Source organism: Canis aureus, chromosome 20, assembly GCF_053574225.1.
Source record: "Canis aureus isolate CA01 chromosome 20, VMU_Caureus_v.1.0, whole genome shotgun sequence".
In the NCBI taxonomy this organism is placed as follows: Eukaryota; Metazoa; Chordata; class Mammalia; order Carnivora; family Canidae; genus Canis; species Canis aureus.
In genome coordinates, this window is record NC_135630.1 from 42,869,575 (window position 1) to 42,890,674 (window position 21,100).

The following is a 21,100-nucleotide window of genomic DNA, read 5'->3' on the forward strand; positions in this document are numbered from 1 at the left end:
AGAAAAATAAGAATAAAGTAGACAATGCAGAACTTGATTATACCGGTCTTATGATAATTACCTCCTAGTAAAAATGCTACTTTTGAACTAGATAGAATGCTTTATTTATTCACTGGGCATATTGTTGACATGGATGAAACATGTCCATTTCCCTTTATCTCCTTATATAAAAACATAGTCTAAATTGTTTTGGGGGTTTTGTGAGTTTTTTTTTTTTTTTGTCTCTGAAAAAAAAAGAATCTGGCTTCTAAGAAGATATGAAAGCAAGGTATATTTTTATATTCTTCTCAATCAAACCATATTTTAAAGAGATATTTCTGAAAAATAAATTCCTTTGTAACACAGGTTTATAGAAGCCCATAGGTTGGGCAGCCCCAGTGGCCCAATGGTTTAGTGCCACCTTCAGGCTGGGGTGTGATCCTGGGGTCTTGGGATCGAGTCCCACATCAGGCTCCCTGCATGGAGCCTGCTTCTCCCTCTGCCTGTGTCTCTGCCTCTCTCTATCTCTCTCTGTGTGTGTCTGTCATGAATAAATAAATAAAATCTTAAAAAGAAAGAAGTCCATAGGTCATAAAATATGATTTTTTTAAATTAGTGATTTCTGAGTATGAAGTTCATATGCAATAGTTTCAGTTGCTAACTATGGAACTAAATACAATGTTTAAATTTGTGATGATTGGTTTCATCCTGAACCTGATATTTCTTCTACTTTCTATTTGAACATCTAGCCTACCCTCCTCTGTGTCTATAGTATATCTGTCTTAGATGAACTAGCGTACAATGGTTCCCGTGGTAAGGTGCCCGTGAAAGTTACTGTTTTGTTTCTTATGGATTTGAGATAAACTAAGAACTTTAATTAATGCTGATTCTTTCTGATATAGATTTTTTTTAAATTTTTATTTATTTGTGATAGTCACAGAGAGAGAGAGAGAGGCAGAGACACAGGCAGAGGGAGAAGCAGGCTCCATGCACCGGGAGCCTGATGTGGGATTCGATCCCGGGTCTCCAGGATCGCGCCCTGGGCCAAAGGCAGGCGCCAAACCGCTGCGCCACCCAGGGATCCCTAGATTTGTTTTGATTAAGTGCTGTATATAATCTACTGCTCCTATAAGAATAAGTATTATAATGGGAGAGGGCAGAAACTACATCTGTAAGAATTGACCTGATACTATGGAAAAAACCCTTTCCTAAGTTTCTGGAACTGGGTCTACCCACTTAGTCCTTTTACTTTCTACCATATTTCAGGTAGGCTAGACAGTGCACCATATCTTTACCTAGCTAAAACTGCTCTTCTCTGACAGTATAACTCCATTGCAGATCATGAACTAAAGAATTTTATTCTTTTCAAATAATATTCTTTTTTCATGTTAATTATTTAAAAGATACCATTGGGCATATCAAAACTAAAGCAGATATCTGTTAGTGCAGAAAGTTATAATAGTTTGTATTTATGGCATTAAGCATCCTGATCAAGATTTAAAGGTTTAGAACACTTGAAGTTATCAAAGACATTAATTTTCAAATACATCCATCAATATTTTTAAAATACAGTTTCTAATTAGAAACAAATACATAAATCTCAAAGTCATTCATCCATTCTTTATTCAACTGTTTTATCAAAATGTATTATACTCCAAATGCTATTCTAAGTTTGCTTCATAGAGTAATAACTGAGAAAGAAAAATTCCTTCTATCAAAGAGCTTATATTCTGTAGAGAAAAACATAACAAGTGAACACATTGACTTCTGACTACTGACTGATATGCTATGAAGGAAGCACACCAGTGATGAGAGAATTTACATAGGGCAGGGGCACCTCCCTTATATAAAGTGGTTGGAAGGAGACTCCAAGCAAATGGTATTAATCTAACACCTGGAAGAAAAGAAGGAGGTAAGCATATTGAGAAAAGAGGGATGAGGGAAAGAAAACAGCATCTGCAAAGACTCCAATCTGTGGAGACCATTACCTGAGTGAATACTAGGACTGTGTTGTTGCTAAGGTGAAATGAAAAAGCCAAATCTTGTTCAGAAGACAGCAGTTACCACCTGGAAAATTCAATGCACGTAAAGGCTTCCTATTATTTTTATCTTAACTAAAGCTTTCACAAAACATCATTGTGTCAGGCATTGTGCTAAGTACTTTCACAATGTTTTCTCATTTAATCTCAATATCCCCATAAGGTAGATACTATTAGTATCCCCATTTTGAAAATGAGGTAACAGACTTTCCAGTGTTCTATAGCAAGGAAGTGGCAGAGCCAGGATTTGAATCCTGCCATAAATCTAGTCCAGAACCATCTGTGTATGCTCTTCCTAAACCCACCCTCTGACCTTCTCATCCTCAGTGTCTTTGTCTATGCTATTCCATTTGCCTAGAACACTTAACTCCACCCAAAAAAAGTGGTAACAGTAATAATATTTACTATGCCAATTAAATAAAGTAGCTCCGCCCATTTCCCATAAAACTAACTATAATGAAAACCATGCGCTCTTAACCAATGTAATAATGGGAAAGTAGGAATATGAATTTTCCTTCCTTTTGAGCTATATTTTTCTCCATAGCACTGTCCCTTCTAACATCCAATATATTTTACTTGAGTTTTTTGGTGTTGCTTATACCCCACTCATTTCTCCCCGACTTCTCCCCCACCACACACACACAGGCTAATGGAAATGAAATGAGAAAAAAATACAGTGCATACATGTACTTTCTGTTGAATGAATTAATTTTTACCCCAGATAAATTCTACCTTTATGCAGCATCCTCACCTATTTATCATTTCCATTCCCTAAATTGGAGAAATTAGTTAACTAACAAGAAATATCTATCATTTTATAAAAATAAAATAGGATTATTCCATTTTTTGTCTATTTGGATATTAACTCCAAGAAAACAATACATGGTGAAGGCAGTGGGGCTGCAGTGGTTTGCAGTAAGCTATAGTCATATCAAGTTCAATACTGTAGCTACTATACCCACAGCAAGAGCTTGGCCATAAAGCACATACTGGATGTTATTAAATAGGGTACCCAGTATTCTAAAGTATCAAAGGTACAGATGGAAAGAAAGGACATGGCAAAATCCCACCTCACTAAAGCATAGCTCCCCAAATTGCCTGAAAAACACTGGATATTTGAGCCAACTTAAACAAAATTTCTTTATAAATGTAGATAGCAAGGAAATAGAATATTCACTGTCTATTGGCTAACCCGGACCTGGATGCATCACTTCAGAATAAGTGCATTGGAAACAGACAACATAAAACCCATGACAAAGTATGAAAGGACAAGAGATACAGAACATCACCCTTAGTCAGGAGACAGAGCACCACTTTGAAAATGATTAAGAGAACCATGAAAGCATTATAGAAAAACCTTAACATGTTCAGTAGTATCCTGAAAAGTATGGACCCTATGAAATGTGCAGAAAAACTTAAGGGAAAAAAAAGGTACTGAGATGAAAAGATAACCAATTTAGGGTTTATTTTTTAGATTTTATTTATTTTAGAGAGAGAGAGAGTGCATGCACCCAAGAGAGAGTTGGGGGAGGGGCAGAGGGAGAGGGAGAGAAAGAATATAAGCAGACTCCTCACTGAGCACAGAACCCCATGTGGGGCTCAATTCCATGACCCTGAGATCATGACCTGAGCCAAAACCAAGAGTCAGATGCTTAATCAACTGAGCCACCCAGGTGTTCTGATAGCTCAATTGATTTTTATAAAACAAGATAAGCTGAAGTAAAGAAAAAAAATTAAAAGGGAGCTGAGTGAGCTAAGAATTTCAAGGAAATACACATCGCAAATGCAAAATTAAAACCTGTCGGTCCCCACTGTGATTTTTATGACAAAGTAACTCTTCCCACCATGGAAAGGCAAAGGATTTTGGTGTATTGGCATGAAATTGGTCACACAAATGAAGTCTACTTCTCAAGTATCTCATCTAGAAACAATTATGGCCAGAACTTAAATACTCACTAACCCTTCTGCCCTTTCTTTAGTAGAATTAACTTAGTTCTGAAAACCCTACAACTAGAGAAAAACATACACATATAACCCAATTATCCTTGGTGTCAACATTCATCGAGCGCAACACAGCTTACCTGTGAAGGCTGTCAGTTTCTCAAGCATTCCTTTGGCCACTCACCACAAAGACTTTGTTCAAAGTAACTAACTCAGTCAAGGTTCTATTCTGCTCATTTTCCTTATGAAAAACTCATCTTAGATATGAAAGTAGAACTGACCTTGAAAGCACATACATAGTCCTGAGGACAGATATAATCTAAGTATATTAAGTACAAGATAAAGACGAGAAAAGAAACATAATGAATATTGGGTCAGAAAACGTAGATTTGTCTAACAATTATGGCTCTGGAGTATTTTACAAGATTTGGGATGGAAATAATGATCAAAGAGATAATTTTTTAAAAGATTTTTAAAATTTATTCATAAAAGACACAGAGAGAGGCAGAGACATAGGTGGGGGGAGAAGCAGGCTCCCTTCAGGGAGCCTGACACAGAACTCAAACCCAGGATCCCAGGATGAGTCAAAGCCTCAACCACTGAGCTACCCAGTGCTCCTGATCAAAGAGATAATTAAGGAAATATTTCAGAACAGAGAGGGGAAAAAAAGACTTGAACATGCACATCAAAAGGGCTCCCCACATCACATTCTAGGGAGAGTTTTTCTATAAACCATCCACACATCTGCTTGCATAAGAGCTAAGAAAAAATAGTGGATGTAGGGGGGGACCACAAGCATCTAAACCAACAAACAGGTTTCCTACCAAAGATTTAAGAAAGGCTGTTTCGTAGCTTCCAGCCATCCCCAATATCTACTGAAATAAGCAACATAGACCTTTGAGTTTAAATCCACAATCACCAATCAAGTAGTTGTTCTAGAACAAAGCAACAGAAAAATATTCACAGGTACTCATGAATTCAGGAAATAAAGCGTCTAATTTAATTGAAACATGTGTGTATATATATATCTTGAACTTCCTTGAACTTACATATACACATATATACCAAATGCTGAAGAGATGAATATATACCAAATATGTAAATGTAGGCATGTGTGTGCATACGTGTACATATACACACATTCTTTACGTGAGTGATGCATAAAGAATTTATAATATAAAACAAAAATTCAAAGGAATTTAAATGGATTTTATGTCTATAAATATAAATATAAAAGTAAACAAAAGTCCCAGATGTAAGATGTAGAGTATACATTATATATCTTTGTCATGGACAGATGGAGGGGAATGAGAAACAGGAGAGCCAGATCACACAAAAGTCTCTTTGTACATAGGAACAAAATTATTGTTCTACACTTAATAATCAGGAAAGTTTAAGTACAAGGGTATATTTTGTCTACATGTTTAACAGCTGAGGAAAGCAATTTGATAATAGGTCATGAAAATGAAAACATCAATGTACCTTTGATCCAGAAACTCCATGTCTAGGAATCATCCTGAGTAAACAATCAAATTAAAACAAATGATGTTCAAATATTATTTATGATGACATGAAAAAACTGGATATATCTTAGCTTCTAAAAATGTGGGAATGATTAAGATAAAGCACTCTTTGTCCATTTGAGGAATTACGTAATTCCTTCAATTTGTAAAGAATATATAATAAAATGGAAAACAGTATAATATTAGGTGAAAGACCTAGGATTTAAAACTGCATAATCCTTTTTTAATTACAATATTGAAAACATATACAAGAGATTAAAAGAGAAGAAAGCATAGTATATGATAGTATTATGGGTTAAATTTCTTCTGCATAATTCTCTTTCTAGTTTACTATATGCTTACTACACAAATTTAAAAAGTCATGATTTTTTTAGAAACATATAGCTCCAGAAAATAAAATCAACAAAAATTTTATTATAATTAAATTTAAAATATCACAATGCAACCGTTTATGTTAATTAAAAAGAAACTAAGCTGGTGTTTGAAACAATAGTGTCTCTTTTTTATTATTACTCACCCTTGTCAGTGTTCTGCTAAAAGCAATTCACCCAAGTTAGGATTAGAGAGGAACACCAAGTTACACCAAGACATATTTGTATAATGTGCTTAAAAGTTTTACAAAGGTACAGCACTAAAAAGACATCTGTTTCTTGGCTAAAACTTATGCAAATTAAAATCATTTTGGAGATGTATTTCAGGAAATTTGCCTTTCATTTCTTTAATGCACATGATTCAGGGCAATTAGTATGAAACATTTAAAGTGATTAGAGGTTTATAGATACACCTAGCATTGCATATCTGTGTGGCATAAGCCCACTTAATGTGAATTGTCTGATCTAGGTCAATTCTGAGTAAGACCCATTATAAATGAATTCTAATGATGAGAGGATCTAATGTATCATTAGTTTAAAGTGGAGTATAAAATACAATACTAAAATCAAAGCTTGCAGGGATCCCAAATCCCTCCAAATAATCTTGATGTTATAATCAGTGTAATTTATGGCAGAGTTTGTAAAATTGTGTCAGCACTCTTGTCACCACTAATGTAGGATTCCCGGTTCACCTTTGGGCAAAGTAGCACACACCAGGAGGCCAGCTGTTCAGATCAACACAACTAACATTAGATAGAGGGGTTTCCACAATTAGAAAAATGACTAACAACTATAATAAATGATGCTACCTTCAAAAATTATTTGTCATCTTAATAAAAAGGTACACCTGCACAGTGATTGTAAAAATTTCAAACATACCAAATTTGGGAATTACACAGCAAGTGATGGAAAATTCTCTCACATTTGACTGGCATCTGTGCCGACATAAATTCTTCCAATGATATATTTTTAAATGTTAAACACAAATCAATTCAGAAATATCGATTCTAGCAGATTGATCTCACTGCCATTATCTCTCCATTAGCCAACCTCTAATTCCTCCTTGTTCATGTATTAAACAATTCAACCTTTCTTCCACTGGCACTGCAAACTCTTCAGCGGAACTGCTTTATTAGAGCCATGAGTGACCACCGCAGGTGGAATCGCAGGGCATTGTTCCTGATGATCAGTTCCTGTAGTGCTTGACATTTCAAATCATACTCTATCCTTCTCTGGTGTTCTCTGAAAGGGTTTCCTGTTTCCATCTACTGCTCTGAGATCCTTGTCTTTTTCCTGCCATCGTGTATCAAGGGTATGGTTCTATCTCAAGGCTTCTTTCATTTTCTCCTGGAAAATTTAGTAGACTGTCAGGGCTTCCACAATCACCAAAAATCTAAAGTGTCCCAAAAAGTCATAACCAAAGTTTGCTATCAAATGGATGGACACTTAATAGCATGTTGAATAGAAAACCCTACAGAGCACAAACATCTTAGTGCCCTGATCATAAGATGTTTATGACCTCTGCCATATATGAAAATTTCATTAGTATCCATTAACAGTAACAGAATATAGACACACAGAAACCAGAACCATTGAAACGTCTTATTGCTTGCTCCTGGGTATCAATGTAATGCAATCAATATAAATCAAATTATGAGTACAGCTTAGCAGAACAAGACATCTCAATTTGCTGGAGACTACAAAATTGTCCCCCATCATATATATTCCTTTATTTCTTTTTAAATATAGCTCCTTCTCCTTCTCAGTTTCAGCTGAACACATGGCTTCTGAGCGAGAGATTCTTTTTCCAACAAAGGTGATGTGAACATGTAATTGAATTCAAGCCAATAGGATGTAAGCAAAAATGGCGCATGCAATATCCAAAGGATCTCCAACCTAAAGACAAGGTGCTTACCCATATACACTCATCCCCCAGTTGAGAATGCTAACAAACTTCAGCCCTGAGACAGAATAGGACATGTTGAGAATGGCAAAACTGATTGATCTTAAAGTAGTTGTCCACCCACTCTAACCTTTTCCTTTGCCCCCTTACCTGAAAAAGAATGAAGTTCCTATTTTATCTAAAACATATTATTTTGGAGTCTCTATGTTACAACAGCTTGGCTTATACTGTAAGCCATAAGCTTGGCTTATACTGTGTATAGTAACACAGTAAATATTAGTCAATTCTTTTGAAATTAACATGGCAAATATACAAAGTTAAGTACTAAGCAGCTGATGTAACACCGGTGTATTGATCGATGGACATAGGTTTGTAGTCACAGTTTTCTTTGTGAAAAGAAAGCACTTTGGTGTCCTCATTTGATCCGCCCAATAGCTTTGAGTCATGATTACTATTTCAACATAGAAAACAAAGGCTCAGATTGTAGTTAAATGATTTGCTTGGGGTTCCACAATGACAGATTTAAACAATCGCTCAATCTAGCACATTTTCCACTCTAACAGGCCAAGTTGAAGCAGAACACACCCTTTCCACTGGTGACTGCCCTCCAGGTAGATTCCTTGTTGGTAAGATGAGAACTGGAGGCAGTGTAAGGGGGACAACTCTATTGTTCCCTACACTTAGGGAGATGTGGCTACATGCAATGCCATCAAACAAGGTCAGAAATAAACCTTCAGGTGCATGCTAATTGGACAATCTGCATTAAGTTTGGCTTTGCTTTTGCTTTGACTTGCCTGCCCAGGTTCAACAAGGCCAAGGGCAGAAATTAAATTATCATCTGATATTCAGCACTCTATTCTCATAAATGGAATGAATCCAGATACACATCTTTCAATTTTTATCAAACTTGATGATTGTATTACTTATGTATTCTCTGAGGAAAAGACATAAGAGCTATACTTACTTGGTTTTAAGTGGAAAAAAAAGACATGATAATTGTATTTCTAAGCTGTCTATTCCATTTTATTATATATGGCATTTAATGGCAGTTTGAGAAATAAGATAAATTGTTTAGATGAAGGAATTCACTTTTGTGGTAAAAGTAACTCAATTCATTTTAGTACCCACCCCCAACCCCACTGAGAGTAAAGTGAAAAATAATTCTATCTCTCCTAAAGTTCTACAAATCAGGAAAATATCAATTGTCAACATGGCAGTAGATTGTGTACATACACAGACAAAAACAAATATACAAGTGAAATAGAGTATTTTAACCTTATTGCTTTGATAGAGAGACACTGATAGAGCTTTAAGTAAGTGGAATGCCTCAGTTAGGTCACGAGCTACTTTAGGTAGAAGAGTTCAGCCACAGAAAGCTATAGGACCACCCAAAACCTGGTATAATGTCAAAACACAGAATTAACTAATGGATCAATCACATCAATATATTGTACTTATTAAATGTTTCCTTCCACTCAAGTATTGGATCACAGAATGCCATTCCACTCTCTATACAGTGCAACAACCCCCCTCCCCCCCCCGAGTCTTCTATCTGTGCCCTTCAAAATCTGAATAGTTATTTTCTAATTCTATCTCCTACTACTCCTCCAAAGTTGCCCTGGAACACTGGAAAAGCCAGACTCCTTGATTTTTCTGAAAAGGTCAAGATACAAACTCTTTACAATATCAAAAATCCACTTAGTGCAGGACTTGCAAATATGTGCCAAGAAGTAAGTTGGCACCAATGTCACTCCAGTCTATTAGAGCCTTAAGGCATTTTAAGAAACTAGTGCACTTGAACTTGGTTGAAGCATCATCTGGGGGAGCCTAACACATTTATTTTCACAGAGTCATTGGGTCTCATTTGTTCATCTGAATCATCCGAACCACCTGGGCTGGTTAAACCAAATTATTGGGCCAACCCCAAAGTTTTTGATTCAGTGTGTGTGGGATGGGGCTGGAGAATTTGCATCTCTAACAAGCTCTCAGGTGATTCTCATGCTACTACTGGTCTGGAGACCACTCTTTGTGAATTATTGCCTTACTATCGCAGGGATTACTTTATTGTATAGCCCTATTACCATTCACTGTCTTTTTTAAAAATTAATGAGATCTGTGTAAATAATGCCAAAGTCAATTATTCAACAAATATTTTTGAGTGTCAATTTATGTTTAGGCACTCTTCCATGTCAAGGAATCCAGCGTGAACAGTATAGACAAAAGTCTCCACCTACATGAACGTTACATTTTTGTGGAGAAAACAGACAAAATAATTAAATGAAGTTAACTTTTATGTGGCAAGATTAAATAGAGAAGAGGGAAAAGAGGAGCTGAAGCAGAGGGTTCAGGTGAATGTAACCTGATGGAGGAGGAGACAACATTTGAGGAAAGCCTGTAAGGAAATGAGGAAACTAACCCAGATAGCTATCTTGGGAGACTCATCATAGGCTGAGAGAAGAACAAACACAAAGACTCTGAGGCAGAAGTGTGCTGGCAATTTCCAGGAACAACACAGACCTGGGATATGGAGAAGAGACAGATCTGTAAGGGTCTCACAGTCCTGATAAGAACTTTATCTTTTGCTCTTCGTGAAATAAGGAGGAACCTCAGGGGAATTTGATCTGAGGAATAAAACCATCTCACTGAAGTTTGACAATGATTGCCCCGCTACTGTTAAAGGCAAAATGGGAGTGTGTGTGCACAGCAGCAGGAGCAGAAGCCAGGAGACCAACTGGGGGCTACTGGCAGGACAATCCCCGGGACCAGAGACATCATACATAGGGAGAGTCATCAACTGTTGGATTCAAAATGTATTTTTGAAGATCAAGGTGATAGAATTTACTGCTGGATTAAACGTAAGAAGACGGAAAAAGGAAGTTATCAAAGGTAGTATTCTGTTTTTTTTGCCTAAGCAATTGGATAATTAATGTTCCATTTACTGACAGAAGACTATGGAAGGAGCATGTTTGTGCAAGGGTGTTGAATAAATTTTTCTCCTTTGGGCAATTAGATTTGAGAAGTCTACCACATATGGGAGAAAAATGTTGATGAGGACATTTGTCTTCAGACAAGAGGTCTGGGAGGCAGAAATTTGGGATTCCATAGTGTGGATGAGTAGTATTTGGAGCCAGGAGACTGAAGTGAGATTCCCTGATGAAAGAACAACACTAAGAGGAAAGGATCCAGAAACTGGAGGTTGGGAGGAGGAGAACAGGCCAAGAAATTAAGGAGAATCCAGTGGGAGAGGAACAAGAGATTGGTATTTCAGAACAGTGTTTCAGGAAGAAGGGAGTGCCAGATACAATCAATGATCAAGTAAGGGAGGCCCTCAAAATAACCATGGTAGTTGCCAATATGGAGGCCCCTCATGTCTTGACCAAAGCACTTTTAGTGGAGGTTTTCCAATGTCCTCACTGGGGAAGGAAAGAGAAAATTTGTGACAGGGGTAGGCTGAACCTGCCTTCTATGAACAAAACTTTCTAGAAAATATGAGATGCTTATTAAAGTTCAGTGTTCCTGAGAGGCTACAGAGGCACTTGGGAAAGTGGCAGATGCCAGGTCCTGGACCAGAGATACAGATACTCTGAATCTGGGAGTCAGATCGGGCCCAAAAATGTAATCTTAAGAAGACCTAGGGGAAAAGATGTTGCCAGTTCTCTCTGAGGCACCTTTGGAGAATGGTCTCCCAAACGATGATCATTCTTAGGGGCTCACACAACAAAACCGATCCATCATCAGCCAAACCTTCCCTGCAATACTCCAAACTGCCCCTGCAATACTCATAGCACCTATTCTACTGAAGTAAGTCAAGGCCTTAAGTTTGTTGACATTCCTATTATCATTAGGGAATAAGACTGAACATAAAGATGTTTCAGAAAAAAAGAGCAGATGGTACCACTCACGTTAAAGCCAGGAACTCTTCTAGGAAAACTTGAGCTGCTTATCCAAGGAAGATGCCCTTTGCTACACAGGAGGGGGAAAAATATATTTAAATATTTGCTTTCATATTCATCTTTAGTAAGAGGCTCCCCTCAGGAAATGGGGTATTTCCTACTGGGTGAAGGGATTATGCATTTATGCATTAACACATAAACCTTGTTTGCATTTTATTTTCTGAGCCTGAAAGATTCAAGGATTTGAGTATGTCGCCTGTTAAACTGCATTTCTCACTTGTGGACTCATAAATCACATGGGAGGAAAGAACATTCTTCCTGGAGCAAGGTATTTCAAAGACTTTCCCTCCATTGCCTTTGGGTGGGAATAGGTGGTGCTCAGAAGTAGATGCCATTTATGTCTATTTTTCATTGTAAAAAATCAGAAAATGAAAGTAATGGAATGGATCTTAAATTTTCCTCACTTTCACGTGGCTGCAGGCTACCGTTTTAATTATTTAAAACATCCAGACTTGTTTTGGGGAAGAGAAATACTAGTTCTGTCTTGTTGAATTTTCTAAAACAAAAAGGCATCAGAACTTATGAAATGCCACCAGCGCCCACCATGTTTCCTCCTCCCCCTGAGTCTGTTCTCCATGTTAACATCAAATGATGTATTGTGGGAGACCACAGATATCCCCCTGCCACACATCACATGAAATAAAGGCTGGAGGCTCTGAAGAGATATATTGTCCTCTCTCAGCTACCTTCTCAGATGTAGTATTTTGCAAGGTATATGTATGCACGTGAATACACATAGAATAAAGCCATGTTGCCAATGTGAAATATGCAAGAGTAATAAATCTACAAATTATGCAAAATCAGATTTTAATGTGATTGACAGAAGCTACAAAACCATAGTCAAAAATATTCTCAAGAGAAAACTGGTATGAAGAGCTGAACCAGAAAATCTTTAAGGTCAGACCCAACTTTGAAAGAGTAAGCAGGGTCTCTTGGGCAATAGACTATGTGATTGATTTGAACACAATATTCTGTGGCCATCTCCCCCTCCCCACACTAAAGGGCAAGTACCAGGGAAATTCTAACAGAGGATAACAAAGAACTGTCCTCTCCTGTCAGTTAATTTCATCCTGAAGAGGTAGAGCCAGTAGGCTGGGGTAGGACTTGGGTTCTATCTGAGTGTGAGGGTCTAAGAACAAACCAAAGCCTGAACTCACTGGAGCCTCTGCAGCAGACACGGTAGGCGTGTTCAGTAGAATTGTCCTCCATTAGGGCTGCCAGCATGGAGGACCCCTAATGTAACGAGAATTCTAGGCCATTTCTTTAGCTGTGGCAACCCTAGTGCTGAAAAAAAAAAACACTTGGACTTGCCCAGCATCCTAAAGGAAGAGGCCAACTCTACAGAAACAAACTTAGCTCCTTGAGGACCAGTTAAGTGGTATTTCAATATGGTTTCCTAAGCCAACATCAATAGTAGCATAACGAGCATGGGGCAAAGCAGAACACATCTGGCTGCCATTGTTCCTTTTCATATCTTTAAATATGACCAGGAAAATGCCAAGTGGGAACTAACAGGAAGGAAGGGGAAGAATGAAGCCCCTCTTTTGGCAATGGGTCCTGTCTCCTGTAAATAAAGAGACTGCATCAGTTGGCAGATGACCACTTTCATGGGGCAGCACCTCTTTCTACTTGCAGTCTTAGCTCTGCCAGGGCAGAAAGTGACACTGAGCAGTGGGAAAACATGCTCCCCTCTGAGCATTTTCTCTTTCGACCTGAGAGAACCTGAGCCTACAGTTTTGTCAAGTATCAGAAATAACTTCCAGGAGAATCATGCTTATGGGATCAACTGCCAATTATACAGGAAGATTTCAGCATTGTTTTGAAAGATGGAGAAAAGGAACTTATGAAGTGCAAGATACCCCAATAAGAAACTCAATAGCAAACTTTTCATTTTTCTCAGAGACTAGATTAAGTACTGTTTCCTGGTAACTTCCACTCTCAACTCTGTAGCTTATTTTATGTGAAAAAGAAAACTGAGATTATCTGCCATTGTGCCCCAAACGTGGTATGAAATCATTACCACTCTTCTGATTAAAAAGTGTTTTTATTAGTGGTAACCCAAAGGGCTGATATAGCCTGAAGGAAATTGCACTGTTCTCTTGTTTGAAAGGTAATTAAAAAGCTGTTTTGCCCTGACAGTGGAAACTCTCTGATTCAGAAGAAAAGAAGTTTCTTCTCTCTTGAAGGGCAAGACAAATTAAGTATGTGTTAGAACGTGGTGACACAAGTCTGTATGCTCCCACTGGAAAATCTGGAGAGAAATATTGTAACACACAGCAACTTTTAATTTAGAGCAAGACAGAATGCATGCCCAGAACCTCTATCTCTGGGCCAATTCATCTCTGCCAAGGCAGAAAGAAGAGAAGCAGGGTGGTAACCCATTGTGTTCCCTTGGCCAGCATCATTAGCATCACCTAAAAATATGTTAAAAGCATAAATTCTGGGGCCTTTCCCCAGACCCATGAATCGGAAACTCTCCAGGAAAGGTCCAGCAATATGATTTTGCCAAGTTCCCCGATGACACTGATCCCACCCAATCAAGAACTAATAAGTTGTTTACCTGTCACCATTACATTCATTACCCACATATCCCCCCCAAAAAAATTTAAGAGAAACTAATCACATAAGTCAATAATTCTTGAGTTGCCCTCAGCACTGCGTAACAATTCGAGGTTTCTTTCTAATATATCCTACTTTTGAGGGTGGGGGCTGGGGAATCATTAAGTGACTTATTTCATTGCATCAGGTGAAAAATCAAAGTTTAATTAAAATAATGTAAAACCAGCTTCACTTCCGTGAAGCCCACATTTCTACCAATTATGTAGGTGCCATTTTAAAAACAGCAGGAGATCAGCACACGTGATAAAATGGTAGCAGATGCACCTGTGCTGTTATTTACTTTTTTTTTTCTTCAAGTGTTTCCTCCGAAAGTCTTAAATTGCTAAAACCATTAAATGCATGGACTGTACAACATTTGGGATCTCAAGAGTCAGGGAAGTGCTTTTTACTGGAACAATCATCCACGACAGGAACTCCATTTTTAAAAATCCATGTATAGGGTAGCAATGCAGACAGTTCACTTACCAGTGGATAATAATTTAACTATCCTAATCCTTATTTTTGATGAAAATCAGCCACACTTAGACAAGGCAGATGTGCTAAATCGATTTAGGAAGGCAATTTACTGTGATGAGGTTGTTACTGAGTCAAAAAGAACATCAGGAAATTTATGCAAATATTTTGGGGAATTTGTTCTGAGTATGCAAATGCCACATAATTAGTTATCAAGCTTTTCATGCAAAATTAAATTTGCTATAATAACAAATCACACTTAAGAATAAGGCTAGTTAACATGAAAAGGCCCCTCATTCTTATGACTGAAAAGCTGCAAATTGAGGGGACATTGCAGGTGAGTCTACCTCCAGCCTCTAGTATTGTTATTCATTGTAGTCAAACAAACCTACTGCAACAAGAGGTGGGAGGATTTGGATCCCTGGTGGCTCAGCAGTTTAGCACTGCCTTCGGCCCAGGGCGTGATCCTGGAGACCCGGGATCAAGTCCCATATCAGGCTCCCTGCATGGGGCCTGCTTCTCCCTCTGCCTGTGTCTCTGCCTCTCTCTCTCTCTCTCTCTCTCTCATGAATAAATAAATAAAATCTTAAAAAAAAAGAGGTGGGAGGATTTGGAGGCCTCTGTGGGCAGTACTTGGGTACAGGCAGGAATCAGAGGAAGTAGAAGCGATGGAGCCTCTGATTTAGGATTAGGCTGCCTCAGCATCTTTAGCCAGATAGAGTATCTTTTAGCCTTTTAGCCTGGAATTCTTTTTGAAAGACTCGGTGCTATGGTTTAGTTTACCAGAAAAAGTCAGATTTCTATTTTGGATGTGATCTCTAAAATCTCACTACTGCTCAATTCCTGCCCGCTCCAGGCTGACAGGGGGGAGAGAAGTTGGACTTTAGCATATTGGCTTTCCCTGACTCACTCACTCAGCATCCCCTCTGCAAGGTGGGCTCTGGACCTCCTCTTGCTACCAAAGCTCTGTTTCCACTCTCCTTGCTGAAAAATATAGGAACTGAGCTCTAAATGTGTCCTGGCCACTTAAGCTGTAGTTCATCCCTGCTTGTCCAGGGCTCAGAAGTTTCTCAGGATGTGAAACTTTCGGTGCTAACACTGGAGAGGTCTTGAGCAAATTGGGACAAGTCGTAGAGTCTTCCATAATCACATGTTCCTCTATTACTGCAGCCTCTTTGCCCATTCCTCACTACTGGGCTTCAGTTTTTCCAAAAATAATGTGAGAATGGGCTCAGCCCTGAAGTTCAGTGCTACTGACCAGCACTAACTCCAGGACACACTTTTGCTCATCCACCATCCACCGAAGAAGTGAAGGCTTCTTCCGGCCCATCCCGTCACTCACTGAGGTCTTGCTTCATCCCAGGTGGACTGCTCTGGAATGAAGGGGTCACCATCTTCCTGAGGTTCACTCTCAGAAGGCTCCTGCTCTATCTCCTCCATATCAGAGCCCCAAAGACTGATCTGTTTGTATCACAGCCATGCCCCCTCCTTGCATACCATGCTTTGATATCAATTTCTATCCTCACTTAGACTCACTTCTATTCTTGGTTTACATCTAGTCCACACTGGTTCATTATTGACGTTTGCATTTTACTACCTTAAATATATTTTTCTATCTCTTATAAAAGTGATTGGTATACTTTTTGAACATTCAATGCTATCTTTTCTCAGAGGTCACAGAACACTGGGCATAATATTGTTTCGAGTCAAGACTAGTCAAGTGCTTTGCCACATTAGTATAGAGTGTATAATGACAAAAACAGATTTTACTATCATGCTTTTTTGGCAAAAAGAGGGACTTAAAGCTATACTGAAGCTAGTAGGCTACTCTAGTTTTGAAAGCCGCATTTATCCCTCAGACAGAGAGATCAGACAACAATGGTAGAGATATTTGTAAAAACAGGGAAGTGAGTGATAACAACACAATGTCTGTCTGGCTGCCCACACATGGAGACATCTAGTTTCCTCTTAAAGCTGGCTGTTAAAAGTACCTGACTTCTTTGGTTTCAAGAGCTCAATTACCTACTAGTTTCCACATCCCAAACTTAACAATGAGATACTCCGTCGCCACCTGCAGTGTGTTTGACCCCTTCCCCCTCTATCCCTCTTAAACTAAAAAACCCCAAACAGAACAATAACCAGATCAAGTCTCGAGATTCTAAAACAATAGCTATTTCATTCACTCCAGCTCAACAGTATTGCCTTCTCGACTTTAACTTTAACCATGCCTTGTCTTTGTCCGATATTCAACTTAACTAGCTGAATCTTAAAATATTGAATATTTATACATTTCCTTGACGTGAAAGTTGTTTTTGTAAAAATTACGTGCATATCTAATTTTAAAACATTTTATAGTGACTTTACCTCACAATAAATCATTTGTAAAGTATTACCATTGGCCTCTGAGAATGGAACAAAGTACAGATGCAGGACAGTTATGTACAGTAAATTATACAGATATATTTTATAACAAAAGGCTATCATTCTAACCATGATTGAGATCCAGAGGTAAGATCAAGGCTTATTTAAAACTGAACTTGTGGGAAAATAATTTATAAAAAATCTCATTTTATATAAAGCTCTATTTTCGTGCAGCCCGGGTGGTTTAGTGGTTTAGCGCCTGCCTTCCGCCCAGGGCGTGATCCTGGAGTCCTGGGATCGAGTCCCGGGCCAGGCTTCCTGCATGGAGCCTGCTTCTCCCTCTGTCTGTGTCTCTGCTTCTCCCTCCCTCCCTCCCTCCCTCCCTCTCTCTCTTATGAATAAATAAATAAAATCTTTTTAAAAAAGCTTTATTTTCAACATGTCATCAAGTTACATGATCTTCCACAATATACCAACAAGACAAATACTTCTATCTCCATTTTACTGGTGAGAAGCCTGAACCTCTAAGGTTCCAATAATAATATCTGAGAGAGTAATTGAAAACAAAATGTTAATCATCAAAAATGAAAGTAAAAAAAAATAACTTTCCACAAGATTTCTCTAGTGCATAGAGAATATTATTCAAAAAATTGCATTTCAGGGGTGCCTGGGTGGCTCAGTTGGTTGTGTCTGCCTTTGGCTCAAGTCATGATCCCAGGGTTCTGGGATCTAGTATAGGTTCCCTGCTTAGTGGGGAGTCCGCTCCTCCCTCTCCTTCTACCCCTTCCCTGCTTCCCTGCTCATGGTCTCCCTCTCTCACTCTCTCTCAAATACATAAAATCTTAAAAAAAAAAAATTGCATTTCAGAATCTTTTCTGGGAAGAGAACCTAGAACATATAAAAACTGCATATATCCCATGAGTCCTCTGGGTCTCCCTTTCCTTATTTATAAAATAAGGAGGTCCAGGGGTGCCTGGGCAGCTCAGTCAGTTAAGGGTCCAACTATTGATTTCCACTCAAGACCTCAGGATCGTGGAATCAAGCCCCAAGTTGCACTGCTCACTTTGTGGTGAGTCTGCTTGAGATTCCCTTCTCTCAACCTGTCTCTAAAATAAATAAACAAATCTTTTTTTAAAAATGAGGTGTTGGAGCCAGATCCAGGGTGAACAAACTTCAGGGAACATCAGAATCACCTGGAAGCTTCGTTATAACACAGATTGCCATCCAGCTCTCCCCAACCCCTCCAGAGTTTCTGATTCAGCAAGACCTGAGAATCTGTATCTTGTATCACAAGTCTGCAGGTGATGGTGATGCTGCTGGTCTAGGCACACACTTTGAGAACCACTGGACTAGATCACCTCGAAGGCCTCTAAGATTTTGAGTGTGGAAAGAAAGATTCAACTCATATTCTCACATCTAAATCAGTTCAAATAAGTGTTTGTTTATCCATCCATCCATCCATCCATCCATCCATCCATCCATCCTTCCATCTATTTAATTTAACAAATTGTTTTGAGCCTTTATTGTAAGTGGGTTTTCAAATAGATCCTAGTTTGGGTAAAAATGGAGAAAATGATTTAGTAAAGAAAATAATTTATAGCATTTATGGGTGTTTGATAGTTCTCTAACTTCATTCTGATGATCATGTAAAACCAGGAAAAATGAATTAAATCAAGAAAAGCATGTAAAAATGATTAAGATAGCATCTGCCATAAAAGATGAACTCAGCAAACGCTAGCTGCAGGGATCATTGACACACAGACAATCCATGTATCATATCTGTTCCTTTTCTCACATTTTTGCTAGAGCTGCTAGCATCTCTCCTATTGCAGCACTTGCAGGATTTCCTCCCTTTCCTTTACTGCAGAAGGTTAAGCAAGCAGAGACCAAGGTTAAGAAACCAAAGATCAAGACCATGCTGAGAAAGGGAGATGCTGGATTAAGAGCAGGGGAGGATAATCATATACAAACAATATAACTGCTTCCAAATGCAAGTTACCCAATTAAAAACAAACCCCCTGCATTATACATGGTGTGCTCGCCTTCATTAGGGCTGACTGTGCCTCAAGGCACACTTCCTGTCTGCCACCTTGCTCCTGGGCATGTAGTTGGGGTGGGGGGAGGGAGAGGCAGGCAGCAGGGGCAGGGAAATAAATGGGTGAAAGCAGTCTGTCTGTGGGATATCACAGAGAAGTAAATTAAACCTAATCACAGTCCTGGGCCGAATCACATTTTTAAAGGGTTGAGGCTCTGTGGACATATGCTTAAATAGTAATAATAAAATAACATTCCTGATGCTTTTTAAAATGAGACCTAAGCCCTCAGGTGCTCTTAGCTTCTTACTGCAAGAAGTGCTTCTCTCAACTAGAGCCTGGTATCAACAATTGGAAATTATGCCTAAAGAAACTTCCAGAAACTCCTCCGGGAATAGCTCAAAGTCACCTGCACTGTGTGAGATAGATGCTGAGCTCAAGAGAGAAATCTTAATTTCAGGTATATCTTCTAAAAACACCAGCCCTGGGGCACCTGGGTGGCTCAGTCAGTTGAGCATCAGACTCTTGCTTTTGGCTCAGGTCATGATCTCGGGGTGGTGGGATCGAGCCCCGCATGAGACCCTGCACACATCAGGAAGTCTGCTTGTGCTTCTCCCTCTGCTCCTCCCCAAGCTCGTGCTCCCTCTCTAATAAATAAAATCTTCCGTAAAAAATTAAAAATAAAAACACCAGCCCTCATATACATCTTCTAACTTCTACTGGTTTCTAAGCTACGACCAGTTTGAAATTGCAACTTTAAGAATGCTGGACTGCATTAAATTTAACTCCCCTAGGGTAAACTAGGCCTACCATGCAAACAGATAAACCCCACCTCCCAGGATGGCTCAACGGAGTAAGAAATACCCTCCTGCAGGAGCACAGAAGGCTTGAAGGGCATTTCAATTTCTGTGAACATATTTGTGATGGTAAAACTGACTCACTGAAAAAAAAATCCTTTAAAAATATTTACTTGGACTAGCACAAAAAATATTTTAATGGATTTTTAGGAAGTAGAAAAGTCTGTTTCATGGCAGCTGAGTCAGATGGAACTACAGGAAGGCTTCTAGAAACTTTCAGCAGTGCTGGGCCTTCCTAGTGGTACGGCCTCTAGACGTACTTCTGAAGCTGAGTAAGACACAAAGAGAAATTCCCAGGATTTCTTCAAAGACTTCACAAAGAATGCCTTATTTTAGCCAAAGAGAATGAATGTGTTACCGTGTCACACGTGAGCATCCATTGCAATCAAGTAAGAAAAAAAGAAAATGCATATTTCAAAGTACACACGGTAGGCCATGGATTTTCAGAATTCATGTATTTATTCACTCAACAAACTGTGCTGAGTCTGCTTTCTGCGGTACTGAGAGCAACTGAATATAATGGTGATAAAAATAGACAGGGTCCCCTTCATCACTGCCACACATAATCTTTACAACCACCTGGGATGGAAGAGGCACTGTTATCTTACTTTATAAATGAGGAACTTGAGCTTTAATGCGGCGAGCCACTTTTCCAACTATACACAGCATGTAAGGGAGCGCCAGAAATTACAAGCAGGACTTTGTGTCTCTGAAGTGTGTGCTCTAACCTCTGGGGAAGGATGGGTCCAAATACTATAGGAAAACTTAAAAAAAAAAAAAAGAAAGAAAGAAAAAGAAAACTAGACTACTATGGTCTGCAAGGATTGCATTTATACAATCCCCTGAACGCCTACGTAAGCCTAATGATAAGGTCCTCTTCTAACAGAAACTGGCTTTCCTTCTTAGCACAGGGCCTTTGAGATGACGTTTCCTGAGGGATTTTCATGTGCTATAACTCATTTCTATTATTTCAACCCTAGCCTTCCCTAAGCACTGGCATCTCTAGTTCCTATAGCAGCACTCTGCACTGGTTTAAGAGGCACTGCAATCCTCGAAGTTATTAGTGGG

The 21,100-nt window shown here is 38.8% G+C and overlaps 1 protein-coding gene across 11 annotated transcripts in view; it reads right to left on the reverse strand.

Annotated features, from left to right (window-relative positions):
* NCKAP5 (NCK associated protein 5) overlaps positions 1-21,100 on the reverse strand; it is a 964,576-nt gene that overhangs the window by 617,058 nt on the left and 326,418 nt on the right. The window contains exon 3 of one of the 11 annotated variants that reach the window (XM_077861467.1): positions 5,442-5,475. The exons of 9 other annotated variants lie outside the window; for them this stretch is intronic. In XM_077861467.1, coding sequence (XP_077717593.1) covers positions 5,442-5,475 — 34 coding nt within the window. Of the gene's footprint in view, positions 1-5,441; positions 5,476-21,100 lie in introns of those variants that run through there. One more of the 11 variants, XM_077861473.1, reaches the window with a different exon arrangement.